At 47.4% G+C, this 26775-nt stretch overlaps 1 protein-coding gene and 1 non-coding gene across 2 annotated transcripts; both read left to right on the top strand.

The window, feature by feature from the left end:
• The first annotated feature begins 865 nt into the window (after positions 1-865).
• Positions 866-938, top strand: Trnat-cgu (transfer RNA threonine (anticodon CGU)). The gene has a single exon. It is a non-coding gene; the product is annotated as a tRNA-Thr (tRNA).
• A 10048-nt stretch (positions 939-10986) lies between these two features.
• Positions 10987-11655, top strand: LOC119397340 (amine sulfotransferase). The gene has a single exon (XM_037664772.2). It carries the CDS (start codon positions 10987-10989, stop codon positions 11653-11655), a length of 669 nt encoding a protein of 222 aa, XP_037520700.2.
• Positions 11656-26775: the final 15120 nt, after the last annotated feature.

A 26775-nucleotide genomic window follows, 5' to 3' on the forward strand; every position in this document is an offset into this window, starting at 1 on the left:
CTTTTTATAAAGATTATTTAATGTATACCGTCTGAAGGCCTCCTTCTTACTGACGTATAAAGACAATCCTAAATACCCCTTACAGAAATGGCTAATAACATTGGGTAGACCACCTAGTAACCATCTATTGACATGGGTGACCGTCTATTAACATTTGAGATCTAGTAACCTTTGTCAATAGACCGTCTAAAGACCTCCTCCTTACTTTTGCATAAAGACTATTTTATGTAGACCATCTAAAGACCTCCTTATTACTTTTGTATAAAGACTATTTTATGTAGACCGTCTGAAGGAATTCTTATTGACGTATAAAGACTATTCTAAATACCCACTGAAGGCCTCATTTATAAGTACTATTTTAAATGCACCTTCAAAAGATGATTTAGCTTTAGCTAGGGATACGATGTCATCGAACATTAAACCTCTCCGCACTTTCCCATCCCCAAAACGCATATGTCTTCACATATAATTCTGCACGTGCCGACGAGCGCATACACAGATGCAATAAAATGGTATCCATGCAGGTCCTCGTTGCATGTACGCATGCATCGGCTTTATATGAGAAAGGCTCCCGCACCGAAGCCCTTTCATGAATTGATGTGCTGATACAAATAAGTGGGCACGCACTGTATATTGCTAGCGACATACGACTCAGGGAGGGGAAGGCGTATCATTCCTTCCTTGTTCAGTCTTCCCTTATCCCCATGATCAACAGTGCTCACTAGCACAATCACCTTTCTGCTTCAAGCTGCTAGCCATGACGGCGAGTGTTCCACACTCGCCGTCATGGCTACTGGTGGCGCAGACTGGCACTCCCACGTTTAAATGTACATATATACCCCATAAAGTGGACGGGGGGATAGCCGCCGCGGTAGCTCAGTTGGTAGAGCATCGGACGCGTTATTCGAAGGTCGCAGGTTCGATCCCTGCCCGCGGCAAGTTATCTTTTCGTCCACTTTTCTTTCTTCACATTTATCTTACATTTACTATTAATAACATCCCCTATATTGCCTTGGCATTATTGTCTGTTAGTGCTCATTAATATTGCCTTCTACAAGCACATGTACACAGGCGTCCACTGTTAAAGGGAACATCGGAGCGTGTGGAGGCAGCTCGGCGCCACCGCCGGCCAGCGGCTGCAACGAGTTTCGCGCAGGCGCAGTGCACGCTGTGAGTCGTGCTCTTTCGTTGTCTGCTGCCGTCTGCTTCCGCGCTGCGAATCGTCGCGAAGCGAACCGCTGACGCGACGAAAGAGCACTGGGCACGGTGCTCACTGCGTCTGCGCGAATCTCGTTGCAGCCGACGGCCGGCGGTGGCGCCGAGCTGCTGCCACACGCTCCGATGTTCCCTTTAACAGTGGACGCCTGTGTACGTTCACACATACGGTGACATACCGCACACGCATGTTGCCGAAAGGTATGGGTTTGTAGGCAGTGTTCGTAACCGCCGCGCTGACTTAGTCAAGGTGCTGGACTGCTGATGTGAAAGACGAGTGTTCGATGTTGGCTGTGGCGGTCGCATTTCGGCGGAGAAGAAATGCTACAGGCGCGTGTACTGCGCGCAGTCAATGGACGTTAGTGAATCCGAAGTGGTCGACGTTATCCAGAGCCCTCCACACGGCGTCGTCGCTGTGGGACGTTAAACCCCGTAGATTAGAAAACAAATCCTTAACAGACAGTGTATGAGCATGCTTCAATAATATTATTGTAACCAACTGCTAGCAGAGTGTATTAAGACACAGGTTACTAGATGGTTAACAGACTGTTCATGGACAGTCTTTCTATTGAGAGAATGTTACTAGGGTGTCTGTTGAACATTGTTGATAGGGCGTTACTACGAGGTCACCAGACAGCCTATGAACATGAGTCTGTTCAAAGTTGGTGGCCAATTGCAGCCACAGCGTTGATTGATTGTTGGTACAGACGTCTAAAGACAGTTGGTAGACACTCTTTTGATTGTTGGTAGGTTATAGCAACAATTGTCTTTAGACCGTGAACTTAATCTTACCAAATATTTTTGTAAGGGTAGTCGATTATTCTTGCGTTACTTTCCTTCAAAAGATTATTGCCGTGACACAATAACACGTTTACTCAAACTACAACCAACTACTGCGTCTTGCATGGTAGAGAGAAGGCTGGAGGCTTGCGTGAAGGTTGGGAGGCTTACTGTGGCTTCTGTGATATAGTGTTGCACGCTGTTAACTTTCAAGAGCTGTTTTTCAAAGTTGTCGTCGCTTATTCTTCCACGTTTCCTCGTTAAGAGGTCAGCTGCTACACTGAACACTTTCTCATTGCATGCACTGAAGGGAAGGGCGGCCTTATAGCGTAGCAACACCTTGCGCACCAGCTCGTAGCTGCGCAGTCCTCTATGAAGCGTCACGCTTCGCTGTCGCTGGCGCTCGGGTAAGGCGTGTCAGGTAAAGCCAATGAAAAAAGCTAAAAATGTGAGGCTGTTAGTGACACCCTGTCTTACAGGACTCACAGGACTGGTGCCCCTACAGAGTGGTCGCATATATTTCGGGATGGGAATTGAGGTAGAAGACTGGTTACAACTTGATCTTGGAAGAAAAAGGTATTGGATTACCGGCGATCAATTACAAGAAAGTGTAATTGATTACGAGTAATCGATTACTTGTAACGCGTTACGTACAACTCCACCTGTGACGACGCCGTAGTTACGTCACGATGACGTCACATTTCTGGTGGCATGTGACGTGATGGTGACGTATTTGATGTCGTCATCACGTAGTGTTTTTTGAATGACTCGTGTTGGTGCCGACAGTCACGTTTCGCGTTTCATGAGGCATCTAAGGCTTGGGCCTCACTAATGTTTCTGATATACATGTCGTCTGTATCACAATGTGAATGGCCCAAAATATATGATACGTACGTCGTGAATCCATTGGGGTCGTGTGATCACTGAAGAATCTTTCAGAATGTGTATGCCTGCTTTAGAAAGGTCCAGTATGTACAGAGTGACGTGTAATGAACCCGATGATATAATGGAAAGGCTTCAATGGCATAGTTTTCGTCGCAGTAATATATTTCTATAAGCATGCATAACATAATATCAGTGGTATGAGATATAACGTGGCACTACCACTACCGGCATGCACTCGCATCATTGATGACACTGGGTGACCAACATTCCCCGAGTGTTGTGTAAGGGCGGTTTGGCTAACCATTGACTACTACTTTGTCGTGCTCCCTAAGCGCGCGTTAGTCGTTTCTTTTGCATGCTAGTGCTGCTTTAAGTTTCTAAACTGTAAGCAATCCTTTCCCATTTGAAAGGACTGTGATTTTATGATCATCAAGTTAGCCCACAGGCAGTCTCATTTGCCAGCGAAATTTTCTTTTTGGTTAGTGACATTTTGTAGATTACAAAGAACGGTATCCTGATAAGTCCTGTGTTTTTTTTTTCTCTTCGTTTTTTATTGTAATTTTCGCAGGAGCATTGAAAGGTGTTTACAAGTTTAGCCTGAAGTAAAATGGCTCTCAAGCGACTCCAGCCATACGCGCAAATCATCGACGGCGAACCAAGGTGCCCCCTTGCAACTCCGGAAACCATCAGGAATGGTCTACAATTCGTGGCGCAGAAAGGGGACCTATTGCAGGTTTCGTACCTCAGAAGCGGAACGCACTGGGTCCAGTACATCATTCAGCTGATCCTCAAGGAAGGGGAGCCGATTGACAACTACGACGAATTCCTACGACGCGCCCGTACTGTCGAGTATTACGCAGACATATCGCAGTACAAGACCAGCGGGCCAGTGCGTACTCTTCGCACTCACCTGCCGTTGCACTTGGAAAAGCTAAACCCAGAGGCAAAGTATATCTACGTGGCCCGCAACCCTTGGGATGTCTGCGTGTCACTATACCACTTCGTAAGCAAAGCGAATGCCTTTCTATAATGTAGTACGCGTTATGAGCGTGTTACAGTATCGATAGTTAAAGGACATGCCGTGGTTACATGCAGTTAAAGCAATGTCGTCGAGTGATAGCAGCAAATATCGCGGAAAGCGAGCCATTGTGGTGTCCTGCGCGTCGGTTACTCCAAGCGGCAAGCAGCGGCATGTTTTAACATTTTAATATACTCGTCTACTGGCCGCAGGTTTTTTTGTTTGTTTTCCAGGACTTCGTGGGAAAACGCGGGTGCGCCCATTACGCGGGGAAAAGGACAGCGCGTTGTTGTTTTTTCGCACGTTTCCAGCCTTACTTGCCTTTATTGAACTGCAGTACTCGCTTTTATTGGCAGAACCAAAAAACAACCTTTGTCACTTTCACGTGGTGGCAAGAATGTTATTTCTCGCCCTCGTCCTTCTCCTCCTTTTTACTCGTTGCATCCTCTCAAACTCGCATCTGTCCCAAATGAGGTCGTCCTGCGTTTCATCCTTCAATATTGCCCGTGACCTCGCAGCTTTTCTCCGTCGTCACTAAGAAACCCCTCCCCCCTGCGTTTCGAAGGTCCAGTGGCACACACGCATGAGTGGTGCATTCTTTAGCCGTCCAGTCGATGTTTCTTCGTGGATGGCATTGCACCAAGGCAGCCACTAAATGTCGTAGGCTATGCTGTAGCTACCTGAAGGCGCCGAAAACTTCGCACGGGTGCCTTGTTCCTCCCCCGAAAAAAAAAAGAAAAAAACCCGCATTTCCCCGAAGGGGAGTATGAGGAAGTGCGACGCACGGGGTGATGCTATGAGGGGGCGCGCGCGGCTAAACTGCAGAGCCGAGCGAAGGAGACGGCAGCGAGAGAGCACGCGCATAGCCTCCTCTATACTTTCTGTGCCCGTCAAGCCGCCGGCACAACAATAGGAGAGCACCGTCGGCGGAGTTGCACGGCTCCGCCGCTAAACACGCTTGTGGCGCCACTCACGTAGGGGGAAGGGGGTGGGGTACGTCAGCTGGAAGTGCGGCGGGTGCGGCCGTGGGAGCATCGCGGTACGCGTATTTTTGTGGTTTTTCTGCATTTATCGAGTGTTCCAGTCTGAAGTACCACTAGATGTACGTGTTCTAAGCATTCTTACTGCGAACCTAGCCTGAACGATACCTAAAGCTTGTTCACAACCGCACCTCACGCTTATTTGAGTATTGACAAAACCGGCGTACTGTTATGCGATTTCCATACTCTATTTAAACTGGCATATGTAGTACACCGTTCATATAAATGACAGCGCACGTGAAAAATAATGATTCAGAGGCTTTTGAAAGTGCGAGCTAATGGGGGCACGAACTCTATTCCCAGAGAGATTGCGGACTTACAGTTTCACATATTTTCGTGATAGCGGCTTCTGGAAAAATGTTTTATAAACGTCGTTCTTATCCGTGGTTGTAGAAGCATAGTTGACAAGGAGTGGCCTAATGAATCTTGTGCAAACCAGCACGGCTAGATCATTGTGGTGCTGGCTATCAGACGTAGTGCACTTCAGTAGCGCTGAATTTGACACGGCTGGAACAGCTGCTTCAAGCAGTGTTTTCAGGGGCTTTTGAAGCCTTGGCTCCTTTTGAAGTGCCGTTTCTACAAACTGCCGCAAGGTTTCCAGGACGTAGAGCAGCTTGTCCGAAGGATAGAGCAGTCCGCCTCTGTCTTGATGCCGAACAAACTGCTGGAGTGGCTGGTTGGCAAGAGCTTTCGTTGTAACGGCACAGCAACCTTCACAATTCATGTGCTCCATAACAACGCGTGCGATGTAGTCACCAACATAAACAACTGCTGACAGCTGCAATGTTGGAAGTCTAGCTGGCACATTTGTCCGCTTCAAGCGCTCCAACACGTGAACAGCTTCCTCTGGCAGCTTGGCGGAAATCGTTGGCGTCTGCTGCTGCCTTGCAACCACAACCCCGTTGTGTTGTCCAGCTTCTTCACTGCGAAGCACGTTACTGTTTTCTGATGCAGCTGCAATACCCGTTTTTAGGAGCTTTTGCAAGCCACTCACTGCAGATCGGGCATCCAGCTGGTCATTGCAGCCCAGTGATCGCCGGAGTGTTCCAAACAACGACTCAATCGGATCGCTGCTAAATTTCCGCGTAAGAACAAATAGAAAATTCTCTGTTCTTAGCAAATAACGAATGCAGGCAACTGTAGAATACGTTGTCAGCAGAAGTGCCTCGTAGGTTTCAGTGGTCAAGAAGCCACGAGCATGCGTTGCTTGCTTCTTGAGATTCTCCATGTACTCCGGAAAAGTTACTTCCAGCCATTCAAGGCGCTGGTCATCAGGGTCATCGTAATGCCGAACATCGGGGAACCTTTGATGAACATGCTGAAGTTTGTTGCTCGTGTCGTGCAAGATGAACCATCGGTATATGTTTTTCATGAACACGATGGTTGGTCCTCCAGCGGCAAAAATAGGGTGGCAACTGTGCCCAGCTTGTTCTTTAAGAAATTCAAGTGCCGAAGTCACGTCCGGAGAAAGCACTTCCACCGCCTTTTGCACATTCATCTTCTCGATGTTGTTAGGGTAGACATGCTTTCTGCTCAAGCACCTCACTGGCTTTACTAGCCATTCCTTCTGCATTTCGTACAGCTTCTTCAGAAATATTGCAGACACTTCCCCTCCATTGCCAAGGTCCCGAGCAAGAAACTGTGATCGCACGTTCTTCAATACATGACAGTAGTCGAAACTTAGAAAAAGAAGCCTATCAGCGTCACACGGATGCTGAATCCTATAGGTAGGGAATCCGCCACAAAGGTCCTTCATCGCACTAACGTTCACTTTGTGATTGTCAGTCACGAGACGCACTATTCTAAAACCAGCTTCTTCAACCTTTTCCATCACATACCGAATCAACTTTGAGAGTTGGGAGCCGTTCAGACCTTTCGTAAAGAAGTACGATACTGGTATTCTGTAAGACGTCGAGAGCCCGTTGATCACAAAGCACAACAAGGAATTGGCGAGCACAGCCTCACTTTCAGGCTCATTCGCTACACCCATGTCTACATGGCCGACGAAACAGTCTTGTTGCTTATTATATTGCAACTTTGGCTTGATGCGCATTTCGTCGACGATAAGGGTACACATCTTCGATTGAGGTGCCTCAAGCTTGTCAAGTTCAGCTTTTAGGCGGCCTTGTATCAAGTCATTGACTCCTGTTTCTCCAGAACTGCTCCCGATGTAGTTTTGAAGGGTGTTTCTGCATGGAAGCTTCAGCAGCCTTTCTTTTCTCGCGTGCTCATACGCCTTCGTCGACAGGTGCCTGAGTATTACGCAGTGTCGCACCACATCCTCCGTCCAGGTTGGTTTCTTGCGCCTGAAGTTAGTAATCTGGTTCAATAGGAATACAGCAGGGAGGTCCTTCTCTTTCGCTTGCTCACAGATGTACTCCAAGTCGGCAAAATGGCAGTCATCTTTTAATTTCTTAAGCTCCTCTTTGTATTGGTCAGCTGTTTGGCGAAACCTTTCCACCTGATTTTTCAAGTCCCTCTCCTTTCTTTTCCATTTCGCTCTTTCAACTGCTAAGAGGCTGGACAAGCCTACATCAACTTGCGTTGCTTGGTCCGCGACTGTTTTATGAGCACAAGGTGTTGCCTCATCCAAGATCGTTTCACTGTGCATTGTTTGCTGCTGGCCATCCAGAGAAGTGTCGTTCATGCACTTTGATGTTTGCAGTTCCAAGTCAATGCCATTCGAAGTTGACGCTTCACCGTGAGTATCTTCTCGGTGCCTATTCCGTTTTCGTTTCGGCACGTTTTCGTTATCTTCACATTGTGAAGCCGATCGTTTATGGATGCTTTCAGTGGTCCTCTCCTTCAACGGTTGTGGTCTGAGGTACGATGGGTAGTCGGGAAACACGGTGGGGATAACGCCTTTTTTCAGGCGACGCCGTTTTCCCTCTGCGAAGTCTGTCTCCCTGAAGTGTTTGCTGCACACTCTGGAGTAGTTCGACGTCGTGTTGGGCACCCAGTCGTCTCTTCGTATAGCCTTTATCCACTGCTGCCGTGCTGTCTCCTCCGCAGGAATTTCGTGAAAAGAAACACCAGGAATCCTTTGTTTCCCATCCGACCGGCAATGTGGCACACAGCAGTACGCCATCGGGCGCAAGGAGGTCGCATACAACTTTTTGATCGGCTGTCCTACGTCAACGACACTATCCTTTGCTTCGTGCGATGGCTACAAGCGCTTGCAGGTATATCGGCAAACAATCGCAGCAAGAAAACGTCGCAACACGCGATTTCTTAGGCGCAGCAGCATGCGAGACAGCGGTGGGAGCTCCACAAGGCACAAAAAATAACCCCTACGTGGGTAGCGCCGCGCCGCGGTGGAATGCAGCGTAAAACCACGGTGGGTGAGAGGGAAGGACGACGGTCGCCGAGAGAGCGTTTGACGGGCACAGAAAGTATAGAGGAGGCTATGGCACGCGCCAGCCGACCCACGGAGGTCTGGCCGTTTTTAAGTGCAAAGCACTTTTACTGATGATGATGATCTGTCTTCCGAACTCGTTCCAAAGAACCCGCAACGCGTTCAACTTGTTGGCGGCGTTGCGCACGCCCGAGATGGGGCTCAGGTTGTTGTCGAACCGCAGTCGATCGCACACCGCGCAGCTATATCCGAAGCTGCGGTCCAGGAAGTCTCGCTTGAAGCGCGCGTCCGGCCGATCGAATTCGAGGGCCCGCGCTCGCACACGCATCGCGCGTCCCCGCGCCAGATCGGCTTCGGGGTGCTCGGCTCGCTTCGCACGCTTTCGTTCGGCGTCTCGCCGCCGGCCTTCATCACCACAGCAATGCGCGGGGCGCGCGCAGCCACGGAGCGGAGGGCAGAGCGCGCGCAGTCACGTGGGGCGTGAAGTCGCTGCGCCGTTGCTACAGACGCTCCTCTCCGCTCCTCGCGCCGTTGCTATGGGACGGCGGATTCAGGGTCGCTTATAAAGTGCATTCGCACTTAAAAAAAAAGCTTCGGAATTCTCGCACTGTACACCGCATAAAGCCCAAACCCCATATGCGCGAAAATGCACGCGACAGCGACGAGCGATGCTATGAGCGACGAAACGAGCCGTTCGCGCGACGTGTCGCGTGGTCGATTTCGCGCGATCGCTCGGTTTTTCAGATTTGGAATCCGTCGCTCGTCGCCCGGGAGTGCTGTGCTCAAGCAGCCAATAGCAAAACACCGGAACAAGATGCATGAGTGACGTATTGCTGATTGCCTCCACTTTCTTATCGACGCGCATCAACAACAACGTTCATCAACATGGCCAACGGCGACGAGCGCAACGTTGACGTTGTTGAACGCGAACGTGCGTTACGGGACCTCAGAGCCGGGAACTACAAGTCCCGCGCCCTCTGTGACGCGGCTTGGCGGCACGTAGCAGCAGTGATGGGATCGAAAAAAATGCTGCAAGACAATTATAACCATTTTATGTACAATTAAGCAACAAAACATCGTATTTTACATGCATACCGCTGACAATGGGCTACTTTTGGCACAAGTAAACGCCCTCATGCCAGCAACAGTGGAGATCGCTCGCCGAAGCTGTCGCGTGGATGGGGTTTGCCAATGCAAGCGACCGCTTGCGCGAAGACCATGTACGTCGCGTCGCTCGTCGCTGTCGCGTGCATTTTCGCGTATATGGGGTTTTGCCTTAACATCTAACCATCGCAAAAATAAAGGGTGCGGCTACTACACGGGTAATTCTTAAATATTTTTAGGAAATGGGGGGGGGGGGGGCGAATTCTTTGACAGAGTTCTGGGTGCGGCTATTGCATGAGCGTAGTCATTAAACCAGTATGTACGCTATCTTCGTATTGCCAGTGCGGCAGTAATGTGGCCGAGTTTGAGGTCCCGATACGCGCGCCCGCCGGCGTGCAGCGTTCGCGAACTGACGGTAACGCGGTAGAGCAGAACAAACCGACACTGCGCCTTTCCGTTGCTATGACGACGCAGGTCCAAGGAGGAAAGGGAGGACATTGACGTTGGCTGAGTTTCAAGGTCAAACGCGTGCACAAAGTCATTTTCTGGGTTTGTACGGGGAGCAGTGGCGCTATAGCTCTAAACATAAGCTGCGCTTCTTCCCTTATAGTGATCGAAGCGATTGAAGCGCGTGGATCCAGCTCCATGAGTACGATACTTGGGCCAGAAATTGTAAGAACTGCACCTCATGAAAAAGAAAATGCAACTCAGCTATTTCCTTTTGGTATTCTTTAAATACATGGATAAACTTTGAAATTTTGTGTTCTGCAGTTTTGAGTTATTTCATTACACTGTGTCGTTTCACAGATCTTGATTGTTTAAATGTCATGACACATTATTTCGTAAATATTGAATGCTGCTTTGCCAATTCGATTTTAATGAATAATTCTTTGCGAAAAGAGATTCATTGAGTTCGCTCTATTTCTGTAGCACAAAGCTTTCTTCAGCATTTTGCTATTCCAAACTGTAATTTTTATCGGATGTGAGCTGATGTTATCAAAGTACCGCTATACGAAGTTGGAATCGTTTATACCATTTCCTGACGCTGACAGGAGTGGAGCCTGTTTCAGGCCTAGATGGCTTTTGTTTCGCATACGAAAGTATTATACGTTTTATAAGAGAGATGACCATTTATTGAAGCTAGTCTAGAATAAAGCAATGGTGCTGTGAATATTAGCGCAAGACTTACTACCTTGCCATTCACATTGGTTATTATAAAGTCAGAGTGGTAGCGGCGTATTTTGTAGCGGTATATTTTCAATTGCCAGCATATTCAAGATATTCGTGTTTAAGCAGTTGTCAGAGCGAGAGTCCACCCAGGTCATCAACTGCATTTGTCAGTTGAGAATGGCGTACGCTAAACCTAACGCAGAATCGAGAACAGGCCATCGCTTTTAAATAGCATGCCTGGTCACATTAGAGCCTCAAAAGAGGCTAAAAAAGTTTATCACAATATTTTGTTGGGAAAGTTACTCAGCACGAACACGAAGACACAGAAAACGCGCACACAAAGGATCAGTGCTGATTATGTGTGTCATCACTGGTCCTGTGTGTTCATATTCCTTGTGTATTTTGACTAGCTTTGCAAGATGCCGCACCAACTTGTACAAATCAATGAAATTCTTGTTTGGAATTTGCACAACTTGCAGGTGACTTCGCTGAGCTTTTATCGCTTTCAAGACGGCACATTTGACGATTTCCTAGAGGCCTTCTTGACGGGATGCCTTCCTTATGGCTGTTACTTCGAACACCTGGTGGCCGGTTACTCGCTCAAGGACGAGCCGAACGTTCTCTTTCTCACGTACGAAGAATTGCAGAGAGACATACGGGAAGTGGTGATTCGTCTCGCTAGCTTCATCGGGGAGCGCTTCGGAAAAGCTTTAAAGGAAAATGGGTTGGAAGGGCAGAGGCTGTTGGATTTGATCATCAGAAACAGCAGTGCCGAGAGCATGAAAAAGATTATGGTCTTCAACTTCGGCAAGTTCTGTGACCAGGATGCAGACAGGCGGTTGAGGGCCTTAGACATCTCCACGAATTCGGCTCACGAAGGAGACGTGAAGCGCCATGGCTGCGTCGGAAGCTGCGTGGTGGGAAAGTGGAAGGAGTACTTCTCGTCCGAGCAGCTGCGACGCATGGAGACCACCATAAGAAAAAAGACGAAAGGATCTAGCGTTATGAACCTTTGGAGAGACATACGGGCAGAGGCCTTGCGCCTGAGCCGAGAAAAGGGGACACCGGCGACGTTGCCGCGTGTGTGAAATGTCCCGTCCCTTCACTGCCGAGGAAGTTACCTGCATCATGTGATGGAGGATGGAGCGGCGTTCACTTTATTGTTGCACCGCAATTTCAAACTTGAGGTATTCGTGCTGTTCAGCTTTCCTGCATACCTGCTAGAGACGGAGTCAATTGCCTTGGATGTATTTTAATATTTTTTTTGCCAGATGAAAAAACGAGTGCCAATAAAGAGGCTCAAGCCCGTCTTTGCCAAGCTTTCAGCTCATGGTACGAGCACTTCTGCTTTCGCTCTCTGAACCGAAATCTGCATAGGGCCACTTAGAGCAAAAAAATAAAATTCCATGTATCTATCTACTGGCCTACGTCTGGGTGCTCTTGTGATCGCCTCCTTAACTTGGTGTAGACCAAGATTTGTACAGGAGCGTAAGAGAGTTTGACTAATATGACTGCCTGGTCATGACATAAATAACATGGTAATCCCGTCGCGTACGTCGTCCAACCCTTTCCTCCGGACAAGTGTGACACATACCCGTACACCACGGGCCGTGGTATGCGCCACAGGGGATTGACAATTTATATCTACCCCCGAACGGCGACGACAGACATTGGTAATTTAAATTCTAAGCGTTAAGAAAAACCGACATCGGCAGCGTTGACCCGACGATTGTGAAGAATAAATATCAGGACCCGAGCATGAATCGAACCCAACCATTTTGCGTGGCTGTCAGGTATTAGTGGCAGTCAGTTGCAGTGCTGGCTATATAATTTTAACGCGATAGCGTTAAAGAGCTCGTATCGCAGAAATTCCGCCGTCGGCGTCGGCGCCGTTGGTTGTGAGCGAAAAATCATCATCTTGTCCGTGACCGAAAAATCGAAAAAGCTGCAAATAAAATAAATAATAAAAATGTTGGGTCCGAGTGAGAATCGAGCCCAGGCCGTCTGCGTGGCAAGCAGGTGTTCTACCACACAGCCACGCCTCGGCTTGGAGCTGCCCTGAAAGTAACTTTGATGCTTCCCAAAAATACGCGCCCTGTATACAGGTGTCACAGTACGAGATGTAATATCGCAGTAATATTGCGTGGCACAAGCGTACACTGCCATTGGGTGTCACACCATGTCAATATCATAACGACTTGGTGGTTTAAAGACAGCCACCCATTACAAAAGGCAGACACATATTACTGCGCGTATTTCTTTAAGACCACGTAGTGGGTGCATCGCAACCTCGAAAAAGTTTCTCGCGCATAATTGCTCCTGGTTTAAAGCATGCTACCCATTACACAGGACACACACCTTAGTGCGCGCATTCTGTTAAACACTCGTAGTGTTCGAAGTGCGCACTAGAAGCAGGATATCGCTATCGCGTTCAGCTCTTAAAGGCGATGCTTAAGCGTCCCCCAATTTTATAACAACGCAATAAACATTACATATCTACTCCTGTCATCCAGGCGTCATGTCGGGTTAGCGTCTACTGTGGTTCCAGTGTTGAGCCTGCGTTTATGGCAGCTAATAAACAGTACATTTGTATTCCTATGGTAACTACGCAAGTTACATATGATATTCACACCATCGCACCGTAAAGTGGACTTCGTTTGGATAACACTGGCGTCTTTGCACTAACGTGAGTTGTGACGTTACTTCAGACATATGTTACCCTTCAAACGCCACTGTAGTCGACGTTCCTGGTAAACTCACGATGTGCACACAACTACTACAGTTACAAAAACATGTCGATTCACTTGCTAACGCTTGGCTCAAAGCCAAAAATGCACCCTAGACAATCACTGGCCGGCTGCTTCACATGAAACCGATTCCCACAGGGCGTGGAATCTGCCGAATTTTTTCTCAATAATTTTAGGTAGGTCACTTCTTGCTAGAAACTTTTTGACTGCTAATGGTGCACGTTTTTGCAAGGTATGTGTTGACCATGGACCTAGGATTTTTCGTAGGCTGAAGGGCCTACAATCCAGTGCCATTAAACCTCTTACTAGTTGTTATCTTTCGTCCTGATATTGCGGGCATTCTAATCTTCATCCACTTGGCCGCATGCGCATTTTGGACTCTCTGCTCATGAAATTTTATGCAAAAAGTGTTTTGTGTACGTGGTACCCAGCCGGAGGCGGTGCACCAGTATTTTTAAGGCCCTGCTAGTGTTTAACGCTAAAGGGATCCGGAATTGAAGAGTAGGGTCTGAATACCTGGAATTTCTATCAAATCATGTCGCTCTGGAAAGACGAGCTGACATCTGTCGTAGTATGTGTCTTAATTCGCTTTTTGTTATAGGTATTCCTGATCTATTATTTTTGCTATGTGCTTGTCCCGCTGCTTCACCCGCCATAACACTGCCAGGGATATTGCAATGGCTATGTATCCACTGGAATAGTATTGTGTGGTTTCGTGCGCTTGCTTTTGTGAGTTCCTTTAATGCTTCGTAAATTAAAGCCGAATTTTCTAATTGCCGTCATTTTATTGACGATAAGGCTGCCTGCGAATCATACAGGATGACCCTATTATTTTCTTGTGTTTGTGAGTCAATTTATCGTAACACAGTATTGCGAATAATTCTGCTGCAGTTAATGAGTCGCCTAAGATAATTGAAATGTCCTGATTTGGTGTCCTTCTGGAATAACAAAGGCAGCCAAAGATGAATTTGTTTGGCAAGAACCGTCCGTATAAACTTGTATATAACCAGGATACCTCAAAGTTATCTCGTATAATGCCATTTTCTGTGCGGCTAGTATAAACATGTCTGACTTAACAAAGAATGATTCCTTCAATAAAAAGTTCAATAGTGGGGGCAATTGGTCGCCATGGTGGATAAGACACATCTGATTTCCAAAATTCGTGTCTTGGTAAGAGGTTTTTGTGCTCCTCAACCATCGGTCTTTAATTTGCATATATTTGTCTATCGAAATGAATTTCCCAACGCCTTGTACAATATTTTCGTGCTGATATTTCTATAATAACCCCCCTCACGAAATGTTCTAGGCTGGAACCTGTGAGGTTTGTGCATAAATAAATAAGTAAATAAATAAATAAATAAATAAAATGTAAAGAACGTTATTGCTGCTGTGCTGCTGCTGCTCAATGACGATGTCAATAAGTTGCTGCTGAGCCTTTTTAATGTGCGAGCAGAATTCAGGCACTCACTAGCTTGGAAATTGACATCGCGTGCCATTTGACCCAACACTGTGAATCTGGCACGTGTTGCGATCGTTACATCACGAATTGCATGTGCGACATGTTTCAGGTGTACGTGACTGGGGAAGTGATTCAGCATCCATGATGAAGCTGTCCAAACGTAAATGCAGCCATGGTTTCCGTTCACGTTCGACCGAACATGAGCGGAAACTGTATTTATATTTGTTAACCTATTTCAGGAAGATGACTATGCTTTTTCTTGGCCGCTTGATGACATCAGCTTAAGCTACGTGTGCCACGCAAATGGCAGTTTCGGAATAGGATACGCAATGATAGCGTTCGCTGGTCGCGCATGCTATTTCCGCCACTTAAAGTGAGTATGCAAGAGGATGGCGTACGGCGCGTGTGCAGTAGGCAGTTTTACAGTATGGTACGCAAAGCCGGTGTTTATTCCGTACGTAGCGTATAACGCATGCGCATTGGCGACAATCGCTAACGCAATGCTTTGCGCACCCCATTCTAAAACTGCCTAGTTAGAAGTTATGGCATGTGTCATCCGCTTTATTGCGTCACTGAAGTTTGTGGACAAGGGAATCTTTGCAGCGACAGCGTACTAATCCATTCTTCAAAGGTATACTGCGCTAAAAGGAACAAGGACACAGAAAAGGGGGGACAACACATGCGCAGACTCACAACTGAAATTTTATTGAGTGAAGGGTGACATATATACACTGAACATTAAAAAAGAAGGATGAGCTCATTCGGCAAAAACTGGTCACGTGAACGCGTCAGACACCATGTCTAAACCTAGATTCTAGATACCGCACTTCACAGTCAGCAAGCTGCACCAACGGAACGCTTACTAACGCCCTTGTTTTTCCAATCGCATAAGCTTCGTAGAGCTCCCGTGTATTGGAAAAACAAGGGCGTGTGTAAGCGATCCGTCGGTGCAGCTTGCTGACTGTGAAGTGCGGTATCTAGAATCTAGGTTTTCACATAGTGTTTGACGCGTTCACGTGACCAGTTGTCCTTGTTCCTTTTAGCGCAGTATACCTTTGAAGAATGAACATCAACCAACTAGACCAACTTGCTGCTCTGTTGTACTAGTCCATAGCTTCTTCCACAGTACTATCTGCATGTAACGAGAACCTTGGCACGCTGTTCTGTTATTTGAGAATTTCTGAGAGCATGAGAGTCAAAGGCGCGTTTTACAGGGAGGAGTTCGGCATTTTTTTCTCAGTGCTGCGCTTTGTCAGTGCTGCCTTGACTATGTCGATGCGCTTTCGAACTTGTGATTTATGTTTCCCCTTTTCTGTTAACCTCCTCCTTTCTCTGTAAAGACGGCAGCTCTTCGCAAAAGCAAAAGGTTCTCTTGCACGTCTCTTGTGCCTGGTTAAATATAGCATGCTCGCTCTCTGTCGCCGTACGGTGTAATCGAATTTTCAATTATTCCCACCGACCTAATTTAGGTATTATAGCATATAACGTATTATCTTTTCTCCCATGCATTTATTGCAGATGGTACTCGCCCTAGATGCTTAGGAACAAATATACGCCAACTAAATTATGACTTTCTTCTTTTTGGTGGGCTGACCGGTACGTTTTTGTATGAATAAAGATGGATGTCAAGAGATTTGCACTTTTCTCTTTTATTTGGGAGCAATGAAAAAACGAAAGGTCGCAATTTATAAAGCAATTAATAACTTTATTTAGCCTCTGTGTTTTTCCGCGTTCTTCAAGAAATTGCACTAGGGCTATTGTGCTAAAATGTGTTTGGTGCGGAACGCTGCCCCATGCTGCTAATGGGAGAACGTTCATGCCACCTGTAGGGTTCTTAGCAGACTTCCGAAAGCGCCTAGTCATCTCCATCAAGCACCTGTTGTGAAGACATGCGTTCAGAGTGCCTTGCCACACATGATATTTTGACACTCAGCAATATGGTCTACGAAGCGCCATACCCTGACCTGCCTCTAGCAATTGTAAGTTTATAGCTGTGTCCTTACTGAGTAAAAATAGGGGGAGAGTCAAACTTTCTTTAGGTGATGTGTCCTACCATTATATTTGTTCTTTTAGCCTAACATTTTATACTACTGGGCATCATATTACAAACTTGGTTTTTTGATCAGGCTGGTATTTCCGTATACCTGAATTTTATTTATTCATTTAAGTAAGTGGCCAATTCATTGTAAATTGTGTGCTTGTTTTCAACAGTTTTCTGTTCATACATTTTGTTTTTGCACTACAACTGGTTTAGTTGTGCTTTTGGTTCCATGTTGCTGTAATTTACAGTGCTCGTATATTCTGCAAGCCATGGCACATTTGAGGTTACCTACTGTGCTCTGTAGAAATGTTAGGCTATAATTCCTTTTATAAGTTTTGTACACTGCATTTCGAATCCTGAAACCGTTGCTTATTTAGTGAGCACAGCTTCAAACATGGATGATGCGTCCAAAAATATTTGTTTAGCTAACGTGTAAGACAGCGCCTTTTGTTGCGAACGTGTAGTCTTACTTCTGTAATGATGCCAGAGTTCTTTGCCAACATTTTTTGAGTGAGATGTTCCAAACGATGCATGTTGCAAGAAAGTCCTGTCAGTTTCACTCTGTGAGAAATACACTTCAGCAACAGTGAATTTGCAAGCCTTTTACGTTCTTTTTTTCTTGCGTATTCTTGGCTGAATAGACCAAATATTATTTTGCAGTTTTCTTTTCTTATTATTGTTTTCAACACATTGGAGTCGATTACCGCTAACTGTGGTCTTAATTAGTGCTACTGAACGATTGTTTGGAAACGAAGGAAGACGCACACCGGGTGCTTATTTATGTCTCCTTTCCCGCTTACAATGCTGTGTTGGCTGTGGCTCTGTGTAGCGTTTTCCAACTCATTCAGCTATCGGATTGGCATGGCACATTCATCAATGTGCGGTAACCGCAAATGTGTAGAGACTAACGATCATCGCTTGTGCCGCTGTCTCAAATTCAAAAACATCGCCGAACTCTCCAGTGTGCTAGTGTGCCTTCAGCAGACTTGATGGTTGGCCTTTTACTGAAGGAAAAATCTTGGGAGTCTGTCTTCACAGCACATCGGCGCAGAAATCCACACGAGCCCTCCTGCAGCAATTCAAGGCAACAGAATTGAGCGACCGCCTGTAACACGCTCCTTTGTGTGTGTGTGTGTGTGTGTGTGTGCGTGTGTGCGTGTGTGCGTGTGTGCGTGTGTGCGTGTGCGTGTGTGCGTGTGCGTGTGTGTGTGTGTGTGTGTGTGTGTGTGTGGTGAAATGTGTCTCTTTCTCTCTATTTTTACTCCCTTATTCCTCTACCTATGAGTAGGGTAGCAAACTGGGCACTAGTTAACCTCCCTGCCTATCATATATTCCCTCTCTTTCTCTTCTTACAAGGAAAAAGTTCAGCGGAAGATGAAGCGTTGAGACGTTTCTTGCACAGCGTTTGCCTCTTATTGCAGCAGTTTTATTAGCCGGTGCTATCACACTCGAAGCAGTAGTCGGCGGAGAAACCTCGTTGTAGCATGTGGAAACCGCACAACTCTGTCGAGGAATCGTCGCGCGAATTCGACGCGCATAGACAAAGCACGTACGACGTCGCCAACAATCCAAATAATCGTGTACGGCGCATTACACCGACAGTAGAGTTCCCTACAATAATGCATTTCAATCCTCCGTTGCGCTGAAACTACCGAAGAGCTCCCAGGCGGCACTGCTTAGTGTAATGATGCGGTGCTTCATTTCACCGCTTCTAGGCGGCTGCGTATCACTGTGAGACGGAGGCGTGAAATATATGAGGTACGCTTGTAAGGCCTGTGTGTGCGCGTCGGAGGCGCAGTGTATGGTAGGGCGCCGAACACCTGTCGTCGTCGACGGAGAGGTAGTGGGTTTGATTCCCAGGCCATCCAAATCCCCGAAATCTTTTCCCCTGATTTTTCTTTGTCATGTCTTCGTGCACATTTTACCGACATCACTGCCGTGGCGAAAATGATGTCAGGGAAGTCTTGGTGGACCCCGGCATAAAACACTTTCGTGTTAAAAACTTACGTCCGCTGCACACTGGCATAAAATAATAACCGGGTTTGTAGTTCAATGACGAACAAAAGCTTCGTAAATGAGTGGGTTTCCTATTACTGGCAGCGGAAATGGCAGGGTCTGGGTGCTGGTTACATTTTCAGGTAGTAGCGAAATTCTTCACTGATCAGCATGCGGTTGTCAATTTCGGTGACATATGTTTCCATGAAAAGAAATTAAGAGAAGAGGTAGTTTTGAGAGTTAAAAACCAAACAAAAATTGAGTAGATCCTACGCCTTGTGGAAGTCGGCTTAATGCGAAGCAGTCAGCGTGTAGTTCTACGCTGCATTTTTGGCTTTGAGCCAAGCGTTACGAAGTGTATCGACGTGTTTTTTTTTTTTTTAAGTTTAGTAGTCCTGTGCATAGTTTGGGCTTACCAGGCACGTCGACAACACTGCTGTTTAAATGGTAACGGCTAGTCCACTCACAATATCTAAGGAGAAAAGCGTTAGGAATGGCATCAGGCCGAGAGATTTCTTATTTCCTAAGATCAAATTTATGTATGCGTGTGTGTCTGTGCTTGTGCGTGCGTGTGCGTGTGTTTGTGTGTGTGGGCGTATGTGCACGCGTGCGTGCGTGCTGCGTGCCTGGGTGCGTGCTCCAACAAGGGACGTCCATCGAGGCTGCGTGGCGACAAAATAACAGGAGTCAACTACCCCAGCAGTTCTATGGACACACGTGGCCTGAACTTTTTTTCTCTGCAGTGATAAAAGGCTTACATCCCATCCACATTAGCTTAACATAATAACCGGATGTGTAAGATTTGGATGACGAATGAAACAGGTTCATAAAAGAGTGGGATTCAACAGCTGGCGACGGAAACAAAAGGGTATGTGTGCTGCTGAGTCTTTCAAGTAATAGCGACAATCTTCACTGATCATACGGTTGTCAATCCCGGTGACATATTTTTCCAAGATAGCAAACAAAGAGAAGATACGTTTTCGAGGTTTCAAAACTAAGCAACAAGGGAATTTTGAGCAAATACACAGTAAGTAAGACTATCGTTCTTAACCTGACTGTTTATACGAATTTTATGCCATGCTATGTGGGCCATGCTATGCGCCTGCCACTTTCAAGCGCTAATGGACCCGGTTCTGAGCGTCTTGATGTGGCCCATATATGTCGGCTGCCTATACGACATTGTCTTCTAAAATGTTGCTATTTGGGATTGTTGGTTGTCGTATGTCAAAGTAGTTTTTTGAGCCGCTCAGGAAATTCTAGGGGTCTGCGATCATAACGACGGCAATAAGAGATATACCATGCGTGAAAAGAAAGAATCCCCATTCCTTCCCTGAATCATCAATACCGTCCATAGTATCCCTTCTTGTGGTAAGTAGATAGGGCAGACGGGCATGTGTGACAATTACCGACTAAGAGAACATAATAACGATGCCAAAATGCATTGCGATTGGTGTCAAGCTCGTCAGAGTGATTGACAGACGCTCGTTACATCGTGACCAAGAAAAAGCCCTCTTTAAAGTTTCGTCGTGAAATATATACAGTCAAAATGATCACATGACTCTCGTGATACTCGAATGATGGGAAACAAAGATAGCGCGTGTCTCGGCGCTTGTCTCTGGAACAGGCGGCCACGGAATGTAGCAGGATGACGTCACATTTTCCCCGTTTTATAAGCATCGTGGGCCTGCCAAGAAAGAAAAAAGTTTCACAAATTAGTCATCAATACCGAGTCTTTTCGGAGCTTGTATGACGCGCCCATATCGCGTCGTTCTTTACTCTGGACTTGAAGTTTCGTTCGATGAACGAGGCTCTTAGATGTCAGACGACTTCGTAGCTACGATGTCTTTGTCCGTCGCGTCCGTTGGCTCGTTGTTTCGTGGATGCTGCTCCTTCTTTCCGGGGCTTGTTTCTCCTCCGTGTGGGAGAAGGAACAGATGACGCCTGTTTCTGCGTACGGTTTTTCCTTCAGTTTGGACCCAGTAGGATCTCGGTGTTTTTGAAGTACGAAGGACCGTGCCCTCGGCGCCTCTGTCTTTCAGCCATACTTGAGTGCCTGCGGATAGACAGGGAAGAGGTCTCGCAGCATGACGTTTGTCGAAATACATCTTTTGATTTTGTCTGTATTTTTCGTCTTGCTCTTTCCAAGAAGCCTTTATTACTTCTGGCTTTAGCGCGGATGGCATGCACGGTACTTTTGAGCGTAAACGGCGGCTCATTAGCAGTTGCGCCGGACTATAGCCTGATGGACCCGGCGTGTTTCTATAGTTCAGCAAGGCGATGTAGGGGTCCTCTGCCTTCTTCAATAGTCTTTAAAGAGTCCCTACCATGCGCTCAGCTTCCCCGTTAGCTTGTGGGTAACGAGGACTTGTTGTGACATGCCTAAAGCCGTAGTTTCTTGCAAAATCAGCAAACGGGAATGAGATGAATTGTGGTCCGTTGTCCGATATTACCGTTTGCGGTATCCCATGCCTGGCGAAACAGCTTTTCAGATGCTGGATGACCGCCTTCGACGATGTTCCTCGATCCAGCAGGGCCAGCTCAGGGTACCTGGAGTGATAATCAACAACGACAAGATATACAGCTCCTTTCATCTCAAATAAATCAATTCCGATTTTCTGCCATGGCAGCTCGGTTGTTTCCGATGGAATCATTGATTCGGAAAATTGGTACGCTCTGTGGCGCATGCTTGGCAGTTGGCCACGGTTTGGGCAATGTCCTTGCTAATTCCTGGCCACCAGAGAGATTCTTTCGCGCTCGCGCGGCAGCGTGCAATTCCCTGGTGTCCCTCGTGAACCCTCCGAAGCATTTCTTTCCGCAGAGCTCGTGGAATCACCAGCCTTGAGTCCTTCAAAAGCAACTGCTTGCAAACCGTGATATTACCACGATGCGCCCAGAATGGCTTGAGAAGTTGTGGTGTGTGGTGCTTAGCGGGCCAACCTCGCATACAAGCTTCGAGCAACGACGCACATTCGGGGTCATTTGCTTGCTCTGAGCGTATGCGTTCGAGCATGTCGTCGGAGAACGCATACTGAACGACTCCCTCCACGCGAGCCGAAACGTCTGCTTCCGACAACTCCGACCGAAAGCGCCGTGTTCATCACTCTCGCCCGAGAAAGTGTGTCCGCCGTAGCAATGCTTTTCCCCGGGACGTGTGTAAGCGTGAACGAGTACCGCATAAGACGCATCCTGAACCTTTGAATTCTTGGCGGTAGAGAATCGAGAGGATCTTGACCCAGTAGCGGGAGGAGAGGCTTGTGATCCGTTTCAAATAGGAACGTGAGGCCTCTTAGGAATTCGTCGAAGCGTTCCGCAGCCCAAGTTAAAGCTAACGCTTCTTTTTCGATCTGTGAATACCTCTGCTCTGTTTTTGTGAGCGATCTGGAGGCATATGCTACTGGACGTCTCTCACCAGATGGCTGATCCTGGAGGAGTACTGCGCCAATCCCCAGTGAAGACGCGTCCGCCGATACAATTGTCGAGTACCGGGGGTTGTACCTCGCCAGGCATCTGTCTGAGCTGAGAGTGGTCTTGATCTTCTCAAAAACTGCCTCTTGTTGAGGTCCCCAAGACCAGTCGCTGTCTTTGTTGAGGAGGCTGCGTAAAGGAGCAGACATTGAAGCTGCATCAGGTAGAAACCTTGCGAGGTGGTTCATCATGCCTAACGAGGATTGAACCTCAGCGACGTTTTGGGGTCTGGGCAATTGCTTGATTGCTCTAACTTTCTCGGGGTCTGGACGCACGCCGTTAGCATCGAAGATCATTCCCAAGAATGCAACCTGTTCAACTGAGAAACAACACTTTTCCCTGTTGAGAGTTACGCCTGCTTGTTGAAGTCGTTCGAGGACGTTAAAAAGCCGCTTGTCGTGTTCCACTTTGTTCTTGCCGTACACCAGAATGTCATCCATGTAGTTCAGTACGCCATCTAGGCCTTCTAGGACTTGCGAGAACTTTCTTTGAAAGATTTCTGGTGCGGATGTAATCCCGAACGGCAACCTGCGGTAGCAGTACCGCCCGTACGGCGTGATGAACGTCGTGAGCCTTTGACATTCCTCGGAAAGCTTTATCTGGTAGAAACCAGAATGCGCGTCCAGTTTAGAGAAGACTTTTGCTTCCTGGAAGCTTCCCATAACTTGCTCAATTGTTGGCAGTTGATGACGCTCCCGTCTGACGAACTGGTTCAGTTGAGTCAAGTCAACGCAGATCCTTACTGCTCCAGACAGCTTCATTACAGGAACGATAGGCGCGCACCATTCTGTCGGTCCTTCAACCTTCCGTATCATTCCTTCTCGTTCTAGCCTGTACAGTTCTTCTTTGACCTTTTCTTTCATGGGAATAGGAACCCGTCGCGGTGTAGACAGACTGTACGGGGTTGCATGTGGCACAAGGCGTATAGTGTGTTCTCCCGATATGGTACCCGTGCCTTGGAATATCTTGGGATACTTGCTTCCGATATCGTCAGCAGTGTCTAATCCATCTAGGAAACGAACAATTCCCAGGGCTTTGATGGCTGGCAGTCCCAACAAGGGCGTGCGCAAGTTCCGCACGACGTAAATGGTTTGTTGTGAACTGCTGTCTTTCCAAGATATTTTAGCGTCAAACTTTCCGATCGTACGGATGCTAGTATTGCTCGGTCCTTTAAGATCGGTTGCGTTTTCCAGAGAAGGCGGAAGAAAAGGATAATTTTCACCGACGACCGTCACCTCGGCGCCCGTATCTACTTTCATGCGGAGCGTCTGGTTGTTTATCTTTACTGTGAAGAAATGCTCAGATTGTGTGATCGCACACTGCTCGACCGTGCCAATAAACTTGCTATCAGCTTCGGCGATACCGTCGAGATTTGTGTCCGTTTGCTTCTTTTTTCGGCATGCCTTTTCATAGTGGCCCAACTTCCGGCAAAATCTGCACCTTTCTTTTTGCGCTGGACATTTGTTTCGCGGGTGAAATGGTCCGGCACAATAGCTGCAGTTATTGTGATGATAAGCGGGCTTCTGACAGCGAGTAAACGTGCTCTTTGCAGCAGCTTTCTTGGGCTTTACTGCGGCGACGCAAGCTTCTGGGACTGTGCCCTCGTGCTCTTTTAGCTCTGCTTGCTGTTGCTTTACGGTTTCGCTCGTACGCGCTCTTGCCAAAGCAGTGGCCATCGTTAGCTTGGGGTCCATCTGTAGTTCCTCCGAAAGAACCTGGTCCCGTAGTCCTAGTACGAAGCGGTCTCTTATTAGGCGTTCCTTCATGCCTTTGAACTCGCATCTCTCTGCTAGCTTGCTAAGCTCGGTTGCGAACTGGTCTACTGTTTCTCCCAGTTGTTGGCGGCGTTGATTAAAGCGAGCACTTTCGTAGACTATGTTCTTGGTGTGGACAAAGTAGTCGTTAAATTTAGGCTTTACGAGCTTGAAGTCCTCCGTTTCTTCGTCTTTTACGTTTAGCGACCGAAGAATCTCCCTCGACTTTCTGCCCATAGTATAAAGAAGAGTCCTTACTTGAACTTTGTCTGTTTTCTCATGTAGCCCAGACGCGAGTCTGTAGTCGTCAAATTCGTCCATCCAGGCGGGCCAGTCCGCTGCGTTCTGGAAGTCGAAGGGCTTAGGAGGCTTGATTCCCGCCATTCTGAAGCGTTATCGCCGGTACGGCTGGTTCTCGTAGACCCAGCTGCCGGTCGTTCGCTTGTTGACGGGGCCGTTGAAGCGCTACTTGGCTACATCGGAACCACTTCTGACACCATGTCAAGCTCGTCAGAGTGATCGACAGACGCTCGTTACATCGTGACCAAGAAAAAGCCCTCTTTAATGTTTCTTCGTGAAATATATACAGTCAAAATGATCACATGACTCTCGTGATAATCGGATGATGGGAAACAAAGATAGCGCGTGTCTCGGCGCTTGTCTCTGGAACAGGCGGCCACGGAATGCAGCAGGATGACGTCCCAATTGGTGCCGTAGAATTCACAGTAAATTCTGCCATTCGGAACCTTTGTTCAGCGCATGCTGTTGTATGTTTCATACATGACAAGCTCACCAGAGCGATCACTGAAGGAGATAATATCTTGATGTTAGGCCCTCAACGCATTAGCGCGCCTTCTGTCAACCACTCTGATCAAGAACTTCTTAGAAATTCTTTTCTTAGAAACGTATCTGGTGGCCTGGTGCAAACTTACAAAGTTCTGGTTTACAGCCATGAGTCCCATTTTGAACGTAGCCCTTTAAGGGTCGTCCTGCTGTTTCTTGGGATGTTATTCTCTCTGCGCAATACAATTTGAAGACATTGTGGACATTGCGGCAGACTTCGTAATGCACCTTGTGTGCACGAAACATGTCAGAATTCTGGACTCCATCAAATCTCAACAAGTGCCGCTTTCTGCCCGAAAATTCCCTCTTAATAATAATATCTGGGGTTTAACGTCCCAAAACCACGATGTGATTATGAGAGTCGCCGTAGTGGAGGGCTCCGGAAATTTCGACCACCTGGGGTTCTTTAACGTGCACCTAAATCTAAGTACACGGGCCTCAAGCATTTTCGCCTCCATCGAAAATGCAGCCGCCGCGGCCGGGATCGAAAATTCCCTCTTATCGGTTACTATGTGTTGAAGGACGGTATACTTTGCGCCAAGGCTAATGTGCGCGCTGACGTGGTCTTCCCTAATCCGACAACAAACCAGGGGTGCGGCCGTTCCGCTGGGCAGCGCTAATATTTTGAGTGGGTATGTGGGTATGTCCGGAACTTGGCCACTGAAACCTCGCCTTTGACCCAGTTCCTCAGCAGCGAAAAAAGGAAAACGTACTGTCTTGGTCATCCGCATGCCCGAATGGCATGGATGACTTGCATGCGATGCGTGTCATGCACGTCAAGCCATACATTACAATGTCATACCCTAACACAATGAAAGTAGATTGGTTATCATGCTAAGAATAGAACGTGCTTCTACGTGACGTGAAGGACAAACTTCACTTACTGTTAATGACAAATCTGAAACGGTCCTTTTTGCATTCGCCTAAAACGACTCAATGGCGAAAGCCATTTTCTTATTTTTTTTATTTATACGAGCAAAACATGGCAAAGAAGGCTACGTGGTAGCCTGCTATCCCATCTTTTTCTTGTTCTTTTTACCCGATTGCATTGAATCCCCCCCCCCCTCGCTCCCCCCGATAGCTCCCTGCAACCACCATGGTTTTGCAGTACCTCCGGGATCGGAGGCACAATGGCAGCTTTCTGCCCCTCACGTAATTTTGCCGCGCCTCCGGGATCGTCCTACATTTGGCCAAGCGAAGATGTCACGCGATGACGCCCTAGTGACGCAACCATAACGTCACAAATTTTGGCGATATGTAACGTCATGATAGTGTATATGGTGACGTCAACACGTGATGATTTTTTGCGTGACTCGATGGCGCCGACAGTCACGTTTTGCGTTTTACGAGGTATCTAAGGCTTTAGCCTTAATAACTTTCCTGATATACATGTCGTCTGTATGATTGTATGAATGACCCAAATAATATCATGCGTACGTCGTGAATCAGTTAGGTCGTGTGATTACCATAGGATCTATCTATCTAAATAACTTTATTTGGTCCTGAGAAGGCGATGGCCCCCTACGGGGCCTCGTCTGCGGGCCGCGCCCACGACGGGACCGGGAGTTGAAACTCGAAGGCCAGGATCTCTCATAATCGGTATGCCAGCGTTAGAGAAGTGTGGTACAAATGGAATGACGTGTAATCAATTCCGTGCCATGAATAGGAAGCCAGGAATGCCATGAATGAGAAGTTTTCGTCGCAGTAGCGAGTTTTAGTATAGCGGGAAACGCTTACGTTAGCGTTAGCGTGCGTCTCAACGCTAACGCTAAAACGGAACGCGCTGCGTGTCAACTGGTGGTCTTTTAGTACAGCGGAAGGCATTCCCGCTAACGCTAACGCAAGCACATACGGCGCCACCTAGACATAAAAACACTAAATGCACTGTAGAATCCACAGAAGCG

The sequence above is a fragment of the Rhipicephalus sanguineus genome, chromosome 6, assembly GCF_013339695.2.
Source record: "Rhipicephalus sanguineus isolate Rsan-2018 chromosome 6, BIME_Rsan_1.4, whole genome shotgun sequence".
Classification (NCBI taxonomy): Eukaryota; Metazoa; Arthropoda; class Arachnida; order Ixodida; family Ixodidae; genus Rhipicephalus; species Rhipicephalus sanguineus.

Excerpts from the sequence above, each read along its gene's own strand:
- LOC119397340 (XM_037664772.2), top strand. The coding sequence starts at position 10,987 with ATGCCGCACCAACTTGTACAAATCAATGAAATTCTTGTTTGGAATTTG.